Source organism: Neophocaena asiaeorientalis, unplaced genomic scaffold, assembly GCF_003031525.2.
Source record: "Neophocaena asiaeorientalis asiaeorientalis breed wild unplaced genomic scaffold, Neophocaena_asiaeorientalis_V1.1 scaffold390, whole genome shotgun sequence".
In the NCBI taxonomy this organism is placed as follows: Eukaryota; Metazoa; Chordata; class Mammalia; order Artiodactyla; family Phocoenidae; genus Neophocaena; species Neophocaena asiaeorientalis.
Window position 1 is genome coordinate 314316 of NW_020173699.1, and position 19104 is coordinate 333419.

Consider the following 19104-nt stretch of genomic DNA (forward strand, 5'->3'; position numbering starts at 1 on the left):
TCTCAACTGAGAAGTCTTTGCTCTACTTTGTGGAACAATTCTGAAAGTGAGGTGAACAAGTTATGTCCTTTTCCTAGTAGAAAAACACTCAACGAACTCTAGATTTGTTTATCCCATGGAATAATCCTTTTGCAACCGTGCTTCCCAAAGTCTTATCCTCCAAAAAGGGAAACACACACATGTGTTAACAAATGGAGACTTGGACACAGGTGCTGCAACAGAGAGCTGTCTTTACTAAGCAGAGCACAAGGCCTTGTCTAATGTACAGTGCCCTCTAGCAGAAGCAGTGCTTACAGAAGCATAGCAACATTTGTCACTGCAAATCTGCCCAAGGTTACAGACTGCTTTCAAGGAGTCACGTCCAGTACACAGTGAGGGGCCACCAAACAGCCCAGTACAAGCCATTTGAAAAGAGAAACTTATTTTACAGATGCATATTTTACAGATGATCTCTCTTTTCCAGGGTTTTATTTCTACCATTTGGCAGCAAGAACACTTTCACAAGTGAAAAAGAGCAAATTTTCTATACACCCTACAGATAAACAAAAATCTTTTTGAGAGATACACAGAGAATTGCCCATTTAACAATTTGTTGTTACTGCTGTTTTGGTTTTTACTTAATACATTTCAGGACTTTCTCATGCAGTAGTTACAGAGACTGTATCTGAGGGAATAAGGCAACTTCTAAGTGGGGAGGGAACCCATTAAGAATTTTATGCATTTTCTTTTAGAGATCACGTTTTCAAGGAAAAAAAATCAGCATTGAAATCTGCAAAAAATAAAAATGAAAACAAAAAACAAACAAAAATACCACACAAGTAGCAATGGGGAAGTTATCACTCTGTAATTGTCATTTAGAGAACTGGTGAAACAGAATGGAAGGAAAGGTAGAAAGTTTCAATAGAGTGGAAAAATATTATCCCAATGTATCAACAGCTCTGACTCTTCATTTTCTTCCTTTCTTTCTGCTCCCAAAAAGAAAGAAGTTATGTGGGAAGCTTCATCATTAGAAGTTGGATCTGTAAGATACAGTAAAATAAACTATCATGCATCTTTCCCATTATTCTTTTCACCTTTCCTCCAAACAAAACGAAACAAAACCAAACCCCAAACTTATACATGGTATAAGTGCAGGAGTCCATGAAAACACAGTTTTACCAGGTTATGTATGAGTTAATTGTTATTTTTACAGAAGAATTCCTTACCAAATGATTTACTGAGGAATTATTCCAAGTAGCATTCTTCCCTCATTAATTGTAGCTTTACATTTAATTTTTAAAAATTGATCTGTACAAACCTTGGCAGGAGCACATTTGTCACAGAAACTATACCTCTATGAACAACACTGTTTCTATGTGTTGGGATGTAGTTTATTTTTAAAATATACTTTTAAAAACAAAAGGTATAGCTATACATATCTCTATCCATTTCAAGAAAATTACAACTCAAGCGTTCAGTCATAAGAGAAACTATATACATACACACTAATGATTTGACTGGGAAGTCATAGGCTTTGGCTTTATTATCCTCTTTCTCGATTGGGGAAGGGAACAGGGTACAACATTTTTCCGCATTAATATTGTTCTCCCCCTTCACCATTCTATTACACTTTGCCATTTGACAGCTAAGCAGAATGCAAAATTTAGGGTTTGGGGGGCTTCTTAGAGATTCATTAAACAGAATTTTCACTTGCCCCCAGAAGGAATGCCCGTCAGGACGGATCCCACTACACTCAGCTGCACAGGGTGTGGGTGTTGAAGGGAACCTTGGAAAGAGGGAGTGGTCCCTGTCTCCTGCATACTACACTGGCTGTGCTTATCCTGGCAAAGCCTAGTGGAGAGTTGAGGCAACCATCCAGATAATTCCGGCTGAAAACCTGCTCTGGAAGAAAAAAAGGTCTGAATTATCCTGGTTTGCCCTATATATACATTAATCATATGCACTGGAGTCAGTCAGTCAGTACATCTAAATTTTCCCTGGGTAGACACAGCCCAAGTGTCCCAAAGAAAACATGAGCCATTTTCTTGGGCCCTGAATTTCGTGTTCCATTTCACTTGGTGAAAAACCAAGTGGAAGTTTTCAGATGTGAAGCCCACATTTCACTTCTTGGGATGGTGATCAGTGGCTGGGCAGCAACCTCAATGTTTGAAAGCAGCTGGGGAGGTGCCGCTAAGAGCTGCCTGGCTCTCAGGAAAAGAAGGAGAGACTGTGCCCTAGCTTCCATATTCTGGCTTGTTCTCTCTGTTTTTCTATGTTTTTTTTCTTATTCTCACCCCCTTTGCTCCTCTTTCTTTCTCCATTTCTTTTTTTTTTCTTTTCCTGTGTTGTCTCTCTTGTCCTTTTACCTCCCTCTTTGCTTTCTTTCTCACTTTTTTCTCCTTTCCCTTGTCTTACTCTCCCTTCCTCTTTTGCCTATCTCCCTTTGCCCCCTTTCTCCCTCCCTTCCTAAATCTTTTCTTTCTGTCTCTTTATCTTTGGGAAGAAACAAGGACCTAGATATCATGAAAAGTATAAATAAATTAGCAAGGGACCCAACAGGTAGAGTTAATATTTTTTACTTGCTAATCTTTAGCCGGGCAGTCGTTGCTGGCTCCTACACAGCAAGTGCCCAAAATAATTTTCCCCTTACCCTGGGGTTGCATGTCTGTATCCAATGACTGTGAATTGGAGCCTGATCCATTAGGACCATGTCCTGTTTTTGTATGGCCTGTGAGCTAAGAATGATTTTTTAAAACATTTTTAAAGGGTTGTAAAAGAAATAAAGAATATGATGCAACAGAGACCATATATAACCTACAAAGCCTAAAATATTTATTCTCTGGACCTTTACAGAGAAAGGTTGCCACCCCTGAATTAGAGACCAATCAGGATGTTTAGGTTTGGAAAAGTTCCAAATAAACTAAGCAGAAACAGTCATCAAGTTAAGGCATTGCTGGTCCATAGCTAGTGTAGTCCATGACAGGCAGTGGTGTTTGTCATGGTAGGGCTGTGGTTTTGTGGGAGACATGTTAGAAAACTTCAGAAACCGTTTTAAAAGGTTTCTTACCACGAAGAGATAATAAAGAAATGTTTTTTAAAAAAAATCCCTAAATCCACAGCACATAAGAATACTCGCTAAATCTTGCCCTGACTTGTTCAGGCAAATTTAGCAACTGAGTAGCAGGAATCCCTTAAAAGACTCTTTTTTTCCACATAAAAATATAAAGTATCCCTTAAATGAAAGGTCATTATTTCTTTGCAGATTTTAGTTTGAAGTAACTTACGATGACAGAAAAAACTAAAGAGGGTTGTGTCTGACAGCATTCTGTTTCTCTAAACAAGGCTATGAAGCCACACTAGATTATCAGCCATGAAACAAAGCTATTACACTTAACCTATTTGTGATCTTCACAATTTTGTAAAAAAACAAACAAACAAAAAAAACCAGACAGTTGTATAAACCAAAATTCCAGTGTATTTAGAAAAATAGAATTCAGTCTACAAAAGTGACTTGAAAACAGGACACATTAACAAAGCAAAATGTAAACTGAAGGAAGAAATAAAAGGACAAAATAGAAGCAGAAAGAATATAATGGCAGCCCCAAGAAATTGCTTCTAATGGGGTGTATATTCTTTCCCAAAAGAACTCAGTACTCTTAAATGTCAGGCTTTGAATCTACTGCAGATGTAGGCAGAAGGACAAGGGGAAAACACTCTCATTCATGAATTTCTATGTGCTCTTGCTACTGCCTACTAACCATATGATTTATCAAACTAATCAATTAGCTACTTATAAATTATCTTTGTGTTGACACTTCCACTTATGTCAGGATCATTATTAGGGGCAGATAGCATATTAAAAGACAAATGCTTAGTCTGTAAACAAAAGCATAATTTATTACTTTGCCAGGTTCAAATAATAGAATCTTGGTAGGCTTATATTCACAGCTATGTACAACCAATATCATTTAAACAGACAAATCATTAGGGTGAGATAGGATGCATCAAAACTGAATAATACCCCACCAATTTTAGTGAATATTAGTTAATTGATAGCTATAAATGGTGATATTTATTAAACCTATGGGTTAATATGTCAATACTTAAAATCAAGACATTTTCTGACAGTGATTGATCTACTCCTATGACTGGTGAGGAAAAACCAGCAAAAATAATACAGGTTTCACATGTATCAAAAAAAGTGTATTACTCAGCACTAAATATTTGGTAAAAAATTATTAGACCTCTGGTATAAATAGAGGCATACAGTAAGGTACTTTATAATGTAGTCTTACTGAAAATACTACCTGCATGTAAAATAATGATACTTAATACTAACCTATTGAAAGAGATACAGGTTGACAACTTCACTCTTTGTCTTGGCCAACATTGCTAAAGCTTTTGGGTCTTGCTTCTGTATCTGGCAGATGTAAGAATCTGTGTTGTCTGCCACAGATATTGAGGGTACAAAATTTTTTATTTAGTCAGGTGTGTATGAGGGGAGTAGGGGGCTTTCTAAACAGTGTGTGATATTACTTGCCCTATAAAAACCTTCCCTGGCCCCTCCTCTAAGTCCTTGGCTTGATAATTCATAGTTTACTGGGCTAAATTTTTTGGCAGGAGTTTTGTTTTCTATTGACTAGTGTAAGTGTTCTAACTGATTCTGATTAAAAAGTTGATCAACATTAACATGGATTTGTTGAGCCCTTGCGAGTGCAGGGAAACACAATTTATTTACAGTTTTGAGTTTGGAGGCTGTATTTCTGGTAATGAATCCTTTACTTTTGCTATAGCATTTCACCAGTGGATGAACAGGGAAGCATGACGGTGGGCAGAATTTACTCTGGAATGTTGTCCACATCTCTAAATTCTTTCTCTTCCCTCTTTACCTCTTCACTGAGAATAGAGGTAAGTAATAGAACACATTCAGAGAATACTAAAAGAAAGAAAATGCGGAGAGTAGCAAACAAAGAGAGTCTGCAAAATGTTCTTCCCCTCCTCTTTTCCTCCTTAAACTCATGCCCTAAAAATTTGTAGATATAACTAATTCTAATCAGTGCAATCTTGATAAATATGGAACAAGACAACTTGCTCCTTATATAGTCTTTTCTGTGGTTCCTTTGGTACTTAAGACAATTTTATCCTGGTCTTCTACTCTTTTTTTAAGGTGTCTATTCTTTGTGCTATCCAAAAAGTAGATTTCCTAATTGAAATTCTACACAGTGGATTCTTCCTTTACCTCAAACTTTGATAAGAAACCTCAGTCCATTGACCGCAGTATTTTGCTGGGCATATTGGATACAGTTCCCTCTCTCCTGACTAACATGAAGGGGATGGTGGGCTTATCTAATTTTATTCCATGTGAGTAAATTGTACACAATGTGTTAAATTTCCATGCCTGTGCATGTCACCCCTGCCTCACACTTTTTAGGTCACAGACGTCAGATTGCCTGGAAAAGGAATTTATTACTCCCCAAGGACAATTTCCTTGAATGGTATCCAATATGTCCAGCTATTAGAGGAACTATTGGCAATGAGTAGCTACAGATCCATGTACAAAAATGTTTTTTGCATGCCTCACTTCATAAGTGACTAGGGATCGTGTGACACCAGATGTATTCTCTAGTCATTTGTCATTTCAGTGTCAGCACAATCATATGGCCATTAAAGAACTGAAGATTAGAATAGGGAGGAAGGTCTAGCACATGCAAGAATGTAATCAGACATTATAATTTTCCCTTAAATTACTGAAAGAGTCCTAGGATTCTTGAGTGAGAGAAACTAATAGAAATTTGAGCATGAAAACAAATGGAAAGACAATTTGATATTTGAGGCCAAATTCATAAATATAATTTCAATAGACATGGCTGATCAGCCATACGCACGATAATATCTTTCACTCACTAGTGTCTTTCTCTGGTGCAATAATGCAGGAAGAACTCACACAGAGATCCCCATAGTCTTCCTATGATTAGAAGAGGAAACTGAGCTAAAAGACTTGAAAAGATTTTTTTCTCTTTAATGTGCACTTAATCATCTATAGATTTTTCTAAAACTTCAGCCAGAACTAGCTCAATTTATAATTGTTAATCAGTATTGCACATGCACTTTTAAGCACCTTGCTTGCTTTCTCTTAAGGGCAAACAAAAGCTATAGGATTGGGTTGTTTCTACTTTTAGTCTTGGAGTACTATTCTCTCCATCTGACCAGTTGATTAACTTTTATATTTTTATGCTTTTAAATCTCTGCAGAAACACTGAGATAAGATGGGCTCAAAAGCCTAAATGGTACTCATCCAAAAATGTCCCCAATCTCAGGATCTCAACTGCACAGCTGGGTTCTGTTGGTCACATGTCAGCTTCAGAGCACATCTGTTCATTCCTAAAGGATCCATTAGGCCCTATGAACACAATGTGCTCTGTGTAGAATACTTTACACCACAAAACCCAGCAGCTGCATGGGTGAGAAAATCTCTACTTCTCAAGTTTGTGTCTCTAGGCAGTTTGAGTAGGGTGTTTTCTCTCTGGCTTTCTTTTGGTTGCCTGTCACTCCTGACATTCAGATGCCTGTTGGCAACAAAGTTGCTTTTGCTATTCTACTACAGATGTTTCTAGCCTGGGAAGAGACAGACCAAACTTTTACTGGAAAGTAGAAATTCTTGCCACATTCAGGCACCAAACCTGAGAAAACATAAGGAAGATCCTGGCCACAGGCTCAAGAATGGAAAGGTAGGTCACTGCCAGGAAAATAATGTCCAGATCTGAAGACTTTTAGTTTTAGCATTTAGGAAAAATGTTTGTGTCAAATCCTCCCACCTGTGCTGTTCCATGATGGTCAAACGACACTTCTCTAGTAGGACATGCGAGAAGGGTACAGTTACCTATACCTCACCTTGGAGAGTGACATCTTTATATTGAAGCTTTCTGTGAACTCACGGTCATGCGTGCATTGGTGTCAGGGGGAGGAAGAAGGGTGGGGGACACCCATTCATGTACTTCTGAAACTGTATACATTAGAAATATTTGTGTGTTGATGAGGTTGAGTTGGAATACCACGAGAGTGGTACAAATGAAACTGAAGATACATCAAAAATGAAGGCATTAAACATGAATGGGTTTATGTCATAGACTTCATTAGTTTGATTCATAGAAAATTATTGTTGTAGGTCAAGAATGATATTATGAAGTCTGCTTTTACAATTCTCAAAGGCCTCATTGCTAGTTTTTAGAGGAAGGAGCAGTCTTGGGTCAACATGTTTTAAATGAGATGTGAGGGACAAACATAGCTTATAATATTGTAACTACTTCCCCCCCCCGCAGGAATGTGTCTATATTTATATAGCATAGCCTGTTAAATCTGTACCAATGGCTGCAACTACAGACCACAGAACCTTCTTTAATAACACACATACACCAAGTCCAAAATGTTCTACTCTGTCATTCATGTGTAAATCAAGTATATTATTCATATACTTCATCGACTTCCTGAATGCGTGCTAAAAATGCCAAGGAAAAACTCGTTAATCGTGACATGGTGACTGCTCAGCCAGCTCTGAAATGTTGATGGAAAAGAAAAATGGTCAAAGGGCCTTTTTAAGAACCTTTGCAGGTTACACTCGCAAATCGGAATTCAGAGAACATGAATTTCCTCATTCAGGAAAGAAGGATTAAAATCAAACACCCTCCAGTGGTTGCATCTAAAAACTGCATAGTTGTCCCAAATGGCTTAGTTGTAAAAGGAGTCTTCCTGTGTACCACTGAGTACCCAGGATCCAAGTCCCTGCTCAGTCTAATTGTTGTACAATCTCAAAAACACTAAAATGATCTTCTATGGACTATAAAAATCTCTCTTCTCCCTAATAACATCATCTTGGGTATTTTTATTTTGAGTTCTTTAAATGCCAGGGTATATGAGGTGACAACCTTCTATTATCTCTTATGTAGCATGTTATAGTCCTCAACTAAAATCTTGTAGTTTTGTGCTAGGAAATATGGCTTGTGTAAGCCTCATACCCCACGGTCAAGGAGGACATTCAGGCCTGTCTGTGATACATCAAAACAACTAATCAATTTCAATCAATTTAGCCAATCAACTAGCTGACTCAATGAGGTATAAAATAGTCTACCACCTGTTTGGCTAAATTGACACAGCAGGTTGATTCAATTCATCTGTCATCATCAAAATAGACTATCTGAGAGAACTAAGAGAACACAGTTTGGGGATGCATCTCTCTCACTCTCATGCTCTCTGGGTCTCACTCTCACCCATGCACAATAGCTGCTTCTTTATATAATAAGCAAGTGTCATCTACTGAGTCTCAGGTAAAGTGACTCGCCTGTGTTCCATGTTGCCCCTATTTCCTTTTCTGATGTGCACAATGTTGAAGCATTGTTTTCCAGGTCAGAAGAAAAGTAATCAAATTTGATGTGTTCGGACATGAAGGGTGACATTTTTAAGTCACTTGGGTTGATAAAGACTGTCTATTGTGGTGCCAACAATTTTGTAATGCAATAAGGCAGAAATTGAATCCATATTGAATCCTACTGAAGGTGACTTGACATAGAGTATAAATTCCACTTTGGTAATGATATTACTTTAATACAATTTAGTACACTATCACTCTAAAAATCGATGTTGCAGAATTTTGATAGTTAACAAGATGCTCTTGGCAAAAATGCAAAAAGTACATAGGAATCTAAGGAATTAAACCAAAAAGTAGTAAAGGGATATTTTTGATATTTCATTAATGATTGATCGACCTCTTGTAGATATTCTTTCTAATATCTGAAAAAATAAAAGTAGTATACACATTAGGACTGAAACTATTCCTACTAATTACATGCTTTTTCTTTCAGCAGAAAGCTCCTTGTTTAGATTTCATATTCACTTTGTTAAAAAAAATGCCTTTCAGATACTGTCATGCAAAAATTAACATTTTTACTTATTTCATTCTTATTATTTCTTCTTGTCTTAAACCAATACTATTAAAACAAAATCAACAAGCATCTATGAAGCGTCTACTGAGTTCAGGTATTTTGGTAGATGGTAACAGGTGTATGAAGATGAATGAGAGACAGTACTTGCCCTCATGGAGCTTATAGTTTTGCTGAGAAGATAAGACAAATAGCTGGAACACTACATTAAAAAAAGAAAATAATACAAAATATCACAGGAGTAAGGAGTACAAAATTTATAGTCAAACAAGTGAATATACACCACATACTCTAGGGCTAGAGAAATTATTATGGACTTTTCACAGAGGCAGTGTTATGGAGAGTATAAATAGGATTTGTAAAGGTGTAGGAGGCTAACGTGAACAAAAGTGTCACACCAGACTGCAGCAGTGTTTAGCTAAGGGTTAATGGATTTTATCCTATAAGAAATGGTGAAGAATTTAAGGTTGTTGAATAGGGGAGAGACATGATCAAGGAGGTATACATATTAGTGGGACTAGATGCATAAGAGGAAAAATAGGGAAGGCAGAGAGTAATCAACATTCAGGAATGAGGTGATTAGGGCCTATACTAGAATGGTGGAAGTGGTAATGGAAAAGATGCAATGGGCACTGAATTTGGGAGAGAGATACAAAAGAATCAAAAATGACTCTGAGGTATCTGCATGTTCCTTGGGGCTCAATCAATGTAGAAGTGGTATTTAAAGTCATGAAAATACAGGAAATTACAGAAAGAAGCGAGGAGAGGACCATGGGAAGAAATTTGGGGAAATATTACATTTGTAGAAAGTAATATACCAGAAAATATTGTCTGGTTTCTTTCTATGCATGTGTAAGTGTGCATACTCATGTGCAAACCCAAACATATACAGAAACGTATGCACACTGAAAAAAGAGATGAACAACAAAAACTCAGTTGTTTCAATTTGTTTCCTGTCAGTTTAGTGACCACGGTAGACTTCTGATAATCTGAATAAAAGTTATTGAGGAATAAATAGAGTGATCTACAGGAGTGAGAACCGGAATCAAACAGATATAGGTTCTTATTCCATCTCTACCAGTTGCCAGCTGACTGGTCTTGGACTTATTTCAGGCCTTATTTCCTCATCTGTAAGATGAAGATAACAGTACCTGCTCTTTCTCCACATAGGGTTATTGTAAAGATGAAAAGAAATAATGTATGTGAAAATAATGTATGTGAAAATATTCTATATACTGTGAAGTACTAAATATATAAGCTTTTAAATTTTGTTAGCCCATGTGTATAAATTACCATATTCCGATTTGTGGTCACAGCTTAATCTCCCCCTCTCAAGGATATTAATATAGACATGCAAATGAATTCTAGCACTTTTATGTTCCCTCAATGGCATTTCAAGCTCTTCGAGGGCAGAGACCATATCTTTTCTGTATTTACCTCACACTTTACTGTGTACAGTACTCTGAACAGAAACAGGAAAAAAGTATATATTTTTACTTGAACCTGAATTTATTCTGTAAGCTCATATATAGCTTTCAATATGTAGCATAATTTAAAAGTAGCACTCAAGCCTACATAGTCTAGAACTTCTTAAAAAGAATTTAAATACACAGTAAAGGTGCCATACGCCATGGCCTCACTTTCATTTTTAAGTGGATTTTCTCCTGCAAATCTGGAAATGAGTATTAAAGCATAAATTCAGAGTTATTAGTGACAATGATTGTAGGTATAAGTAGAAGCACAATGACAGAAGACCACATTTGGAACTGAAATGCATTGAAAATCTGAAATGCAAAAAATCTGAAATGCAAAAAGTCTGAAATGCAAAAAATATCTGACTTATACACATTTTTTTAACGATCATTATTTTCTCAGAACACTAAGGCAATATAATAAAGCATACCATTAAAGCACAATTTAAAAACCATACCTAAAATATAAATGAGAGTGCCTTTAAAAAAATTTGGATGTTAGAAAGTCAGAACACAGGTATTGGGGAAAATTTTGAATTTAATAAAATCTCCTGTAAGAAAAACTATCTAAATACTTGGCTCTGACATTTGAAGTCTCCACATAACTTAAGTGAAGCCAAACTTTTAAAATACAAAAATTGAAAGTACTTACTTCCACTTGGAATTAGGTCCCTTTCTGGAATGAAGAGTTTATATCCATAGTGTTTTTCTAGCACATCTGGCAGTATTTCAAGAGCAAACTGCTCTTCTTCAGGGTTGTCACATTCCAAAGTATCTTGGTCCACTTTTGTGTAAGAGAGATAGGCATCATATTCCTTGTTGTCTTAGAAACAAAGAAAAACAAAAGGGTTGTATATATCATTAGGTTCTCTTTAAGTACTAAATGTCTATAATCATTAACAGGCTGGAATATGCACTATAATTAGTGACTGTCATTAATAACTGGAAAAAATAAGTTACATGCAATGCTATAAGAAGTCTAGTACATTTCAACATAACTTAGTTATAGTCGTAGGATATGAACTGAAACTGTTAGGCAGTGGGCAACATATAGTGAGGACAGAATAAAAGAGAACTATTATTTGTGACTTTTGGTGTGAATGATCATCTCAGTGTGTTTGAATGCAGGACTAAATAGATTCATGGATTTGAACTCTTTCTGTGCCAGTTGGCTTGGCTCTGTTACTCGGTCACAGACTATACCTTGTTTGCACAAATATGTGTAAGAGATCCAAGAGGGGCTGGGCCCTAGAGTGTGGAAGATCGAAATAATCCAGCCTCACTCCTGGAGACACTAGTTGTAGCACATGCCATACTTCCAGTTGGTTAGTGTCGTCATCCTCATATACAAAATGCAGTTCATTACCAAATATTAGAGACAGCAGCTGGGTTTTATACAAGTGCATTGCCTGTTATTCTTGTTCAATCCATGGCCAACTAATTTGACACAAGCTACCAAAAGAACCCTTTGTTTCAGAATATACATCCTTCCAATATTGCCAAATTAGGTTTTCCCTTCACACATTTAGTCAGAGGGTTAACTCTGCTTTGAGAATGTATTTTTTCTTCCTTTGCTATATTGGCTCAGAGCCAGTCTCCCCAAAGAGAAAATTCTCTCTCTCTCTCTCTCTCTCTCTCTCTCTATATATATATATATATGCAGTTTTTTCTCAAAGTATTAGTCCCTGCTGGTTTTAGAAGGAACACATTGGAAAAGTTATAGTGGTTTTCAAAATTCCCTTATTTATAGAAAAAAATTTAAAAGTTAATGTAATGAACCTAGACTCATATGGAACTATTAGTATTTTTTAAATCTAGTTACTTGCAAATAATAATTTTAAAAGACCAGCAAACATTTCAGGATTTGTTTCTAAAACACAGAAATATTTTCCATTAAAACAGACCTGATTAGAATATAGCTAAAACTTGACCAAAAGTTAATTTACAAGATGAAGCAGCCAGTCACTTCCCTATACCACTAAAATTTGGTTCTACCTGCTGAAGGAGGAATATGTGATAGGCATATAAAGAGATATAAATACCCTATGGTAGGAGTACGCAGCACCCCCTGACTATCTAGTGATAACTGAGGCAGGATTATATTGTTCTAAGTCTAGTAAGATTCCAGGCTTCACTACCCTCACATGAACAGGACTCTGCTTATTTATATTAAGATGGTGCCTGAAGCCAGGAGGCTTCTCTTTAGCCTGTCCTCTATCTGGAAAAGACTGCTGTGAACCTTGGTTGGGTACTTGATTGCCTAGAAGCAGATGCACATGAAGGACTGCCCTGATAGTTGAGATCACTTGGCTTACAAATGGGGCACATTCTGCTGTTATGCATAAAACGCCACTTGGAAGTGAGGATGTTCATAAGCAATGCTAATGTAAGAACCTCCTGGTAATCCTAGCACCTCTGCCCCTGTTCCAATCAAGCTCAGGATGCACCTGCAGGCCCTTGACTTTCTCCAGCTATAATTACTCACCTGGGACTGAGAGCTGCCGATGATACACAGCTGGAAGAATAAAATAGGCCAAAGGACAAACAGATCCATTTCTATGAGCAGACTGTATTTCATTGTTCTTGATGGATGGTGTTGCTGCCTCAAACTCCATAATGTTAGACTAGACCCTAGTTTCCTCTGACTTTGATAACTCTATGTTACAAACCTCCTGAAATGCAACCACTTATTAATTCATTCAACAGTGATTTGTTGAGCATCTATTATGAGCTAGCCAACTGCAATGACTACCTGACTCTTTCACCCATCTGGCCAGAACTTCTAGACTCCTGCCACATTGCTTGTCCTGACTATGACTATTTGCCCTCCAACCACACCTAATCTCACATATCCCTGGTCCTATCCTTACTTGCTTCACCTATATTCTAATATAGGTGATGCTACAAAGACTTTTTTCCAGAAAATATTGCTATATTTGCATATCCCAAGTCAAGTTATGAGAAAGAAAATGGATGTCTTTGCTATGTGTTAACACCCAGCACATCTGGATAACAAATTGTACATAACATTCTAGAAACACATCATTCTTTGGAAAATGGTTGCTTCTGTTTTCAGTCATGTCCCTTTAAGGTGAACTAAAGGTGAAGAGCTTATGGTAGCTGGCCAGAGCAGGAAGAGAGCTCTCAAGCCACCATGTCAGATGTCCCAGAAGGTCTAGGATGCCAGCTAGTGAGCAAGCAGTGATGCAGATGCAACAGTTTTAAAAATGCACTTCAGCTCTATGTAGACAGCCAAGAAAACCTCATGAATAGCCACAGCTGTTGCTCACAAAGAGGAGCAAGATGGATAGAGCAATATCAACAATATGATGCAAATAAAGGTTAACAGCAAGTCCTGAATATTGTTTTAAAACCGAATGGCAATTCAGCAACACCACTTTGCTAGGTGAGGCTAATGAGCATTCCTCTGTGTTAAATCATGCTGACTAAGTTCAACTGAGGAACCAGAAAACAGCACGATGGAGACAAAACATTATAAGGAAGAAGGCTCGCACAGTGGTCACCATAGGTATGCTGTTACCAATGAAGAGAGAAGTTATGACAAAGGGAACCAAACTCTCTGTGGAAGAATTTTCCTGTTGTCACACTGTCCTTTCCATTTTAAAATCTCATTTTAATCCTGTTCACCATTAGGAAGCCATTCCTGTTTACAATGTAGTTCTTCTGGGGCTCTGCTAAACACAGTGCTAAATCCTTAGCTTCTAAAGTGCAAAGACTGTGTAACTTTGTTGATTATTGTGTCTCCAATGCCTACTATACTACCAGTGTGTGTGTGTGTGTGTGTGTGTGTGTGTGTGTGATTTTAAAATCTCATTTTAATCCTGTTCACCATTAGGAAGCCATTCCTGTTTACAATGTAGTTCTTCTGGGGCTCTGCTAAACACAGTGCTAAATCCTTAGCTTCTAAAGTGCAAAGACTGTGTAACTTTGTTGATTATTGTGTCTCCAATGCCTACTATACTACCAGTGTGTGTGTGTGTGTGTGTGTGTGTGTGTGTGTGTGTGTGTGTGTGTGTGGAGTTAATCCAGGTGAAGAATATATGTAAGTATATACATCATTCATAGTGCTTGGCACACAGTAGACACTTAATAAGTATTTAATGACTGCATAATTCAAAGATCAAATAAACGAAGCAATCATTGATGAAATGAAATGAATTATATCAAAAATGTTTAAGAAGTCAGTTTGATAGATTTTATTTTATAAAAAATATGGCATTTTTATAAGAACTTTCAGGAAATGCTACCATAGATATGAATCCAAGAGAAAACATGAACAAAAAGTACATGGGTAAAACTATGGTGTGTCTATGAGATGTCAAAATATTTAAATAAAGAAATGAAAATTCAGTAGGCTATCCAGCTGACATTTGGCATCATGAAACTGGATATTTCTAGAAGGGCTTTAATATTCATTTATTCATCCTCACTACAAAATTTTTCCCTAAGATAATTGGTTTGGAACCAATACACACAATTCTCTAACCAAAATGCTCTAGATTACTTGTCATCTTTGGCCACATGGGCCACATTGGAGATATAGATGCAAAATGTCCTATGATATTAGCATGAATTTAATCTTACAAATATGTACTACAACTGATCAGTTAGCCTGGATTATTGGATATGGGTGATGAAAGTAATTATTTCAGATTAACTTCATAAACTATATCACCTCTTGCAGAAAGTATTAACAAATTGCTTGTAATCATGACCTAAAGCAAATGAATCAGAGCAGACTCCCTTTCATGTACTTTCATATAGACAATGCATCTTTAACATTCCCAGTTAGATACTTTAGCCATTTGTTGGCACTTGGGAACCAGTGAATTTTTCCTCAATAGCATATTTCATCTCATTATTTTATGTGTGCAGGTTAAGAAGTCAGATCTTTCAATATTAATTATTGTATACAGAAACTGAAGGTAATTGACTACATTTTCATACATATTGTTGGAGCATGTAATTATCATCGGAACAGGCCCTAATTTCTCATATTGAAGATATATCTAAATAAGGGTCTTTGGTACTTTTAAATAGGCTGCTATAATCATTAGGTAAATACACTGCTTTGATAATAAGCATGCATATGTATTCACCAAACAGCATTTCTCGAATTTACTGTGAAAACATAAAAGTCAATTAAAACACACTCATATCATTGTTCATATAATAGTAACAATAAGACCAAAATCAAAGATTCTTCAAAAATTTTGATGTTACATTCGCCACTCTGCCTTTCTCCTATCACTATAAAAATAAAACAAAATCATAAACTGCTCTCCTTTGAGGATCTCAAAACAAACAAAAGCTCTAACTTTCATTATTCCAATAGAATGAAAATTAAAATTTAAATCTGGCTTTTTAAAGTAATGACTTACAATTGAACTTCTTTTTTATCTTGGCTTACCTAAGGCATTCCATACACATGTTTCCAAGGCTTATAGTAGTTTGTGGGTGAGGACTGTATGCATAAGGAGTGATATGTCATGATTTCTTATTGGTATTGATTGGAAATATGATAATTTGTTGTCTTGAAAAATTAAATCATTTTTGAATGTTCAAAGAAACAAGGCTCAATACAATGTTTTGTTGATATTTCATATATAAGATTTTCAAGGGCCATAAATGGCAAACAGAAGAAAATTATAAGCCACATTCTGAATTTTTTTCCATTGAGGTCACCTTTGAGAATTGTGCTACAATCATCCAAAATATATCAGTCCAGATGTACTATGAGCTTTAAAATGAGTATCTCCATAGCTTTTAATATGTTTTTTGAATAATTTGTTTTTTTCAATGCCAGGAAGAGCTAAATATAATCTGTGCCTAAATTTGAATTTTCTGGAAGAAAAAAATGAAATTGATTCTTGATTTCTTTCTTAATAAGGGAAAGGGCTTTGACGGCAATTGTTTGATCTCCTGACCAACTAATATCTCCTTGTTAAACTATTTTTTTGGAAATAAATTTCAAGAAATAAAACTATTTTAAAGAACACCCATATATTCTTTACCCTGGTTCATCTATTAATATTTTCTCCCCTTTGCTGTCTTTCTTGATAGATTAATACCATTTTTTTCTGAACTATTTGAGGGTAAGTTGCATTAGTCATAGCCTTTTAACTCTAAATTTTTCATCATGTATCTCCTAAAAATAGGGATATTCTCTTACCTAATCACAAATTCATGCCTTTTAATTGAATTTGAACAATAAGAGATAGCTTACCATCTGCAGTTTCATCACCTCCAAAATGCTGTCGGTAGAAGAGCATCAATTCAATATTGTAGCATTTGTAGATGACCACGAGCAGTACAAGGAGGAGAAAGATTGCTCCCAGGCCTCCTGCAAGTTCAATTTTGTAGATTAAATCTGGAACAAATAAAATAAACAGGAAAAGGTAATTAAATCAGCAACACTGAGGAACTTCCCATATTTCTAGTCTCTAAGATGTACAACCCATTCTGTTTTTCTTTACAGAAGATTCTTGCTTAATGCAGTAAGTAGACGCGTTCTTGATACATTTGTGTAAATCAATTTCTTGTTAAATTAACTCTCTTCTAAATATTTGAAAAATTTTACTGTTGAAAGTGATGTCTATCTGAAAAAGAATAGTCTCTCCCACTTTGTTTTGAACACATCTAGACCTCACATGTATACTTTTGCTTTAAGTGTACTTCAGGAAACTATTAGAGCTGCCTTTTACTGGGTTCAGGTCCAATATTTTGTTGTTTCTGTTAAATTATCTTTTGGCTTAGCAAGATTACAATCTAATACTTCTTAGGCCACAGGCGCTATTCTTCTACAGGAGAACAGCATCATAAAATTATTCTCAGAATCAAATAAAATCCAATGAGCTTACAGGATTTAACTGTTTCATTTAACCACAGTAGAACATAATCCAATAGAAGGTAGGCAGGGGAAATTAGCTTATCCATTTCCCCTACTTATCTGAATAAATGACTATAATTTGTATGTGATATAATATGCCCAATGGGGCTAAAAGAGAATGAGAAATCTAGGCTAATCACTTGGCCTATTCAGCCAACACCAGGCTACCTGATAGCAGCCTTAGGCTTTTCCAGTGGGGCACCCCTAGAACTCTGAGAGTTGGAACAATTAAATCAACACATAATGGAAGGAGACATAGTATATCCTAGGCCCAGGAAATAGTTACCTACATGTAGCTTAATTGGTGATATTAACAAAATCTAGGGTGTATCATCAAAAGAGGGGATAGCATCATGGAATTTAGAGAAAGGGGAAGTCAGAGAAGAATTTAGAATATGAATTCAGCAATGTCCAGAGGAGAAATGCTGAATCTGGAAGACACTAGACCAGAGATATTTTCCACTGTGTGACAGGGAAATTCACTGGTCTCAACATAATACAGATAAAACTATCTTAAAAATTAGCCAAGCTCCCCTTAATCTAATTCCATAATTACCAAGTGATTCTTTTATTATTAATTCAGCTTACCATGTAACTACAAACTGAAAAAGGGAGTGGTATTTTAGTTTGTACATCAGTTGCTTATGAGTTTGCTTGGCATCAATCAGCCTCCCTGGATGGATCAATTCTGGGGTACTGCCAAAATCAAATTGATGACAATGACAGACTGCCATTCTTGAAGGTCTCTTGACAGTAAAATCATGAGCCTTTCCCTGGGAACTACCAGTGTGTGTGTGTGTGTGTGTGTGTGTGTGTGTGTGTGTGTGTGTGTGTGTGTAGGGTTAATCCAGGTGAAGAATATATGTAAGTATATACATCATTCATAGTGCTTGGCACACAGTAGACACTTAATAAGTATTTAATGACTGCATAATTCAAAGATCAAATAAACGAAGCAATCATTGATGAAATGAAATGAATTATATCAAAAATGTTTAAGAAGTCAGTTTGATAGATTTTATTTTATAAAAAATATGGCATTTTTATAAGAACTTTCAGGAAATGCTACCATAGATATGAATCCAAGAGAAAACATGAACAAAAAGTACATGGGTAAAACTATGGTGTGTCTATGAGATGTCAAAATATTTAAATAAAGAAATGAAAATTCAGTAGGCTATCCAGCTGACATTTGGCATCATGAAACTGGATATTTCTAGAAGGGCTTTAATATTCATTTATTCATCCTCACTACATATCTGCTGACTTTTTAGTATTCTATTCAGCTAGTACAGAGATTGTGTGTTTAAAGTCCAAGTTTCCATGTAGGAATATAAACTATTTTAATTATCCTTCCTGCTGAAAATCCTTGAAGTTCTCCCCCAATTGAATTTTTCCCTAAGATAATTGGTTTGGAACCAATACACACAATTCTCTAACCAAAATGCTCTAGATTACTTGTCATCTTTGGCCACATGGGCCACATTGGAGATATAGATGCAAAATGTCCTATGATATTAGCATGAATTTAATCTTACAAATATGTACTACAACTGATCAGTTAGCCTGGATTATTGGATATGGGTGATGAAAGTAATTATTTCAGATTAACTTCATAAACTATATCACCTCTTGCAGAAAGTATTAACAAATTGCTTGTAATCATGACCTAAAGCAAATGAATCAGAGCAGACTCCCTTTCATGTACTTTCATATAGACAATGCATCTTTAACATTCCCAGTTAGATACTTTAGCCATTTGTTGGCACTTGGGAACCAGTGAATTTTTCCTCAATAGCATATTTCATCT

General features: G+C 36.1%; 1 protein-coding gene across 1 annotated transcript in view; it reads right to left on the minus strand.

The window, feature by feature from the left end:
- Nucleotides 1–19104, minus strand: part of IL1RAPL2 (interleukin 1 receptor accessory protein like 2) — a 47363-nt gene that overhangs the window by 1427 nt on the left and 26832 nt on the right. The window contains exon 5 of the mRNA XM_024750546.1: nucleotides 11037–11207. Within this exon, the coding sequence (XP_024606314.1) occupies nucleotides 11037–11207 (171 nt within the window). The remainder of the gene's footprint in view (nucleotides 1–11036; nucleotides 11208–19104) is intronic.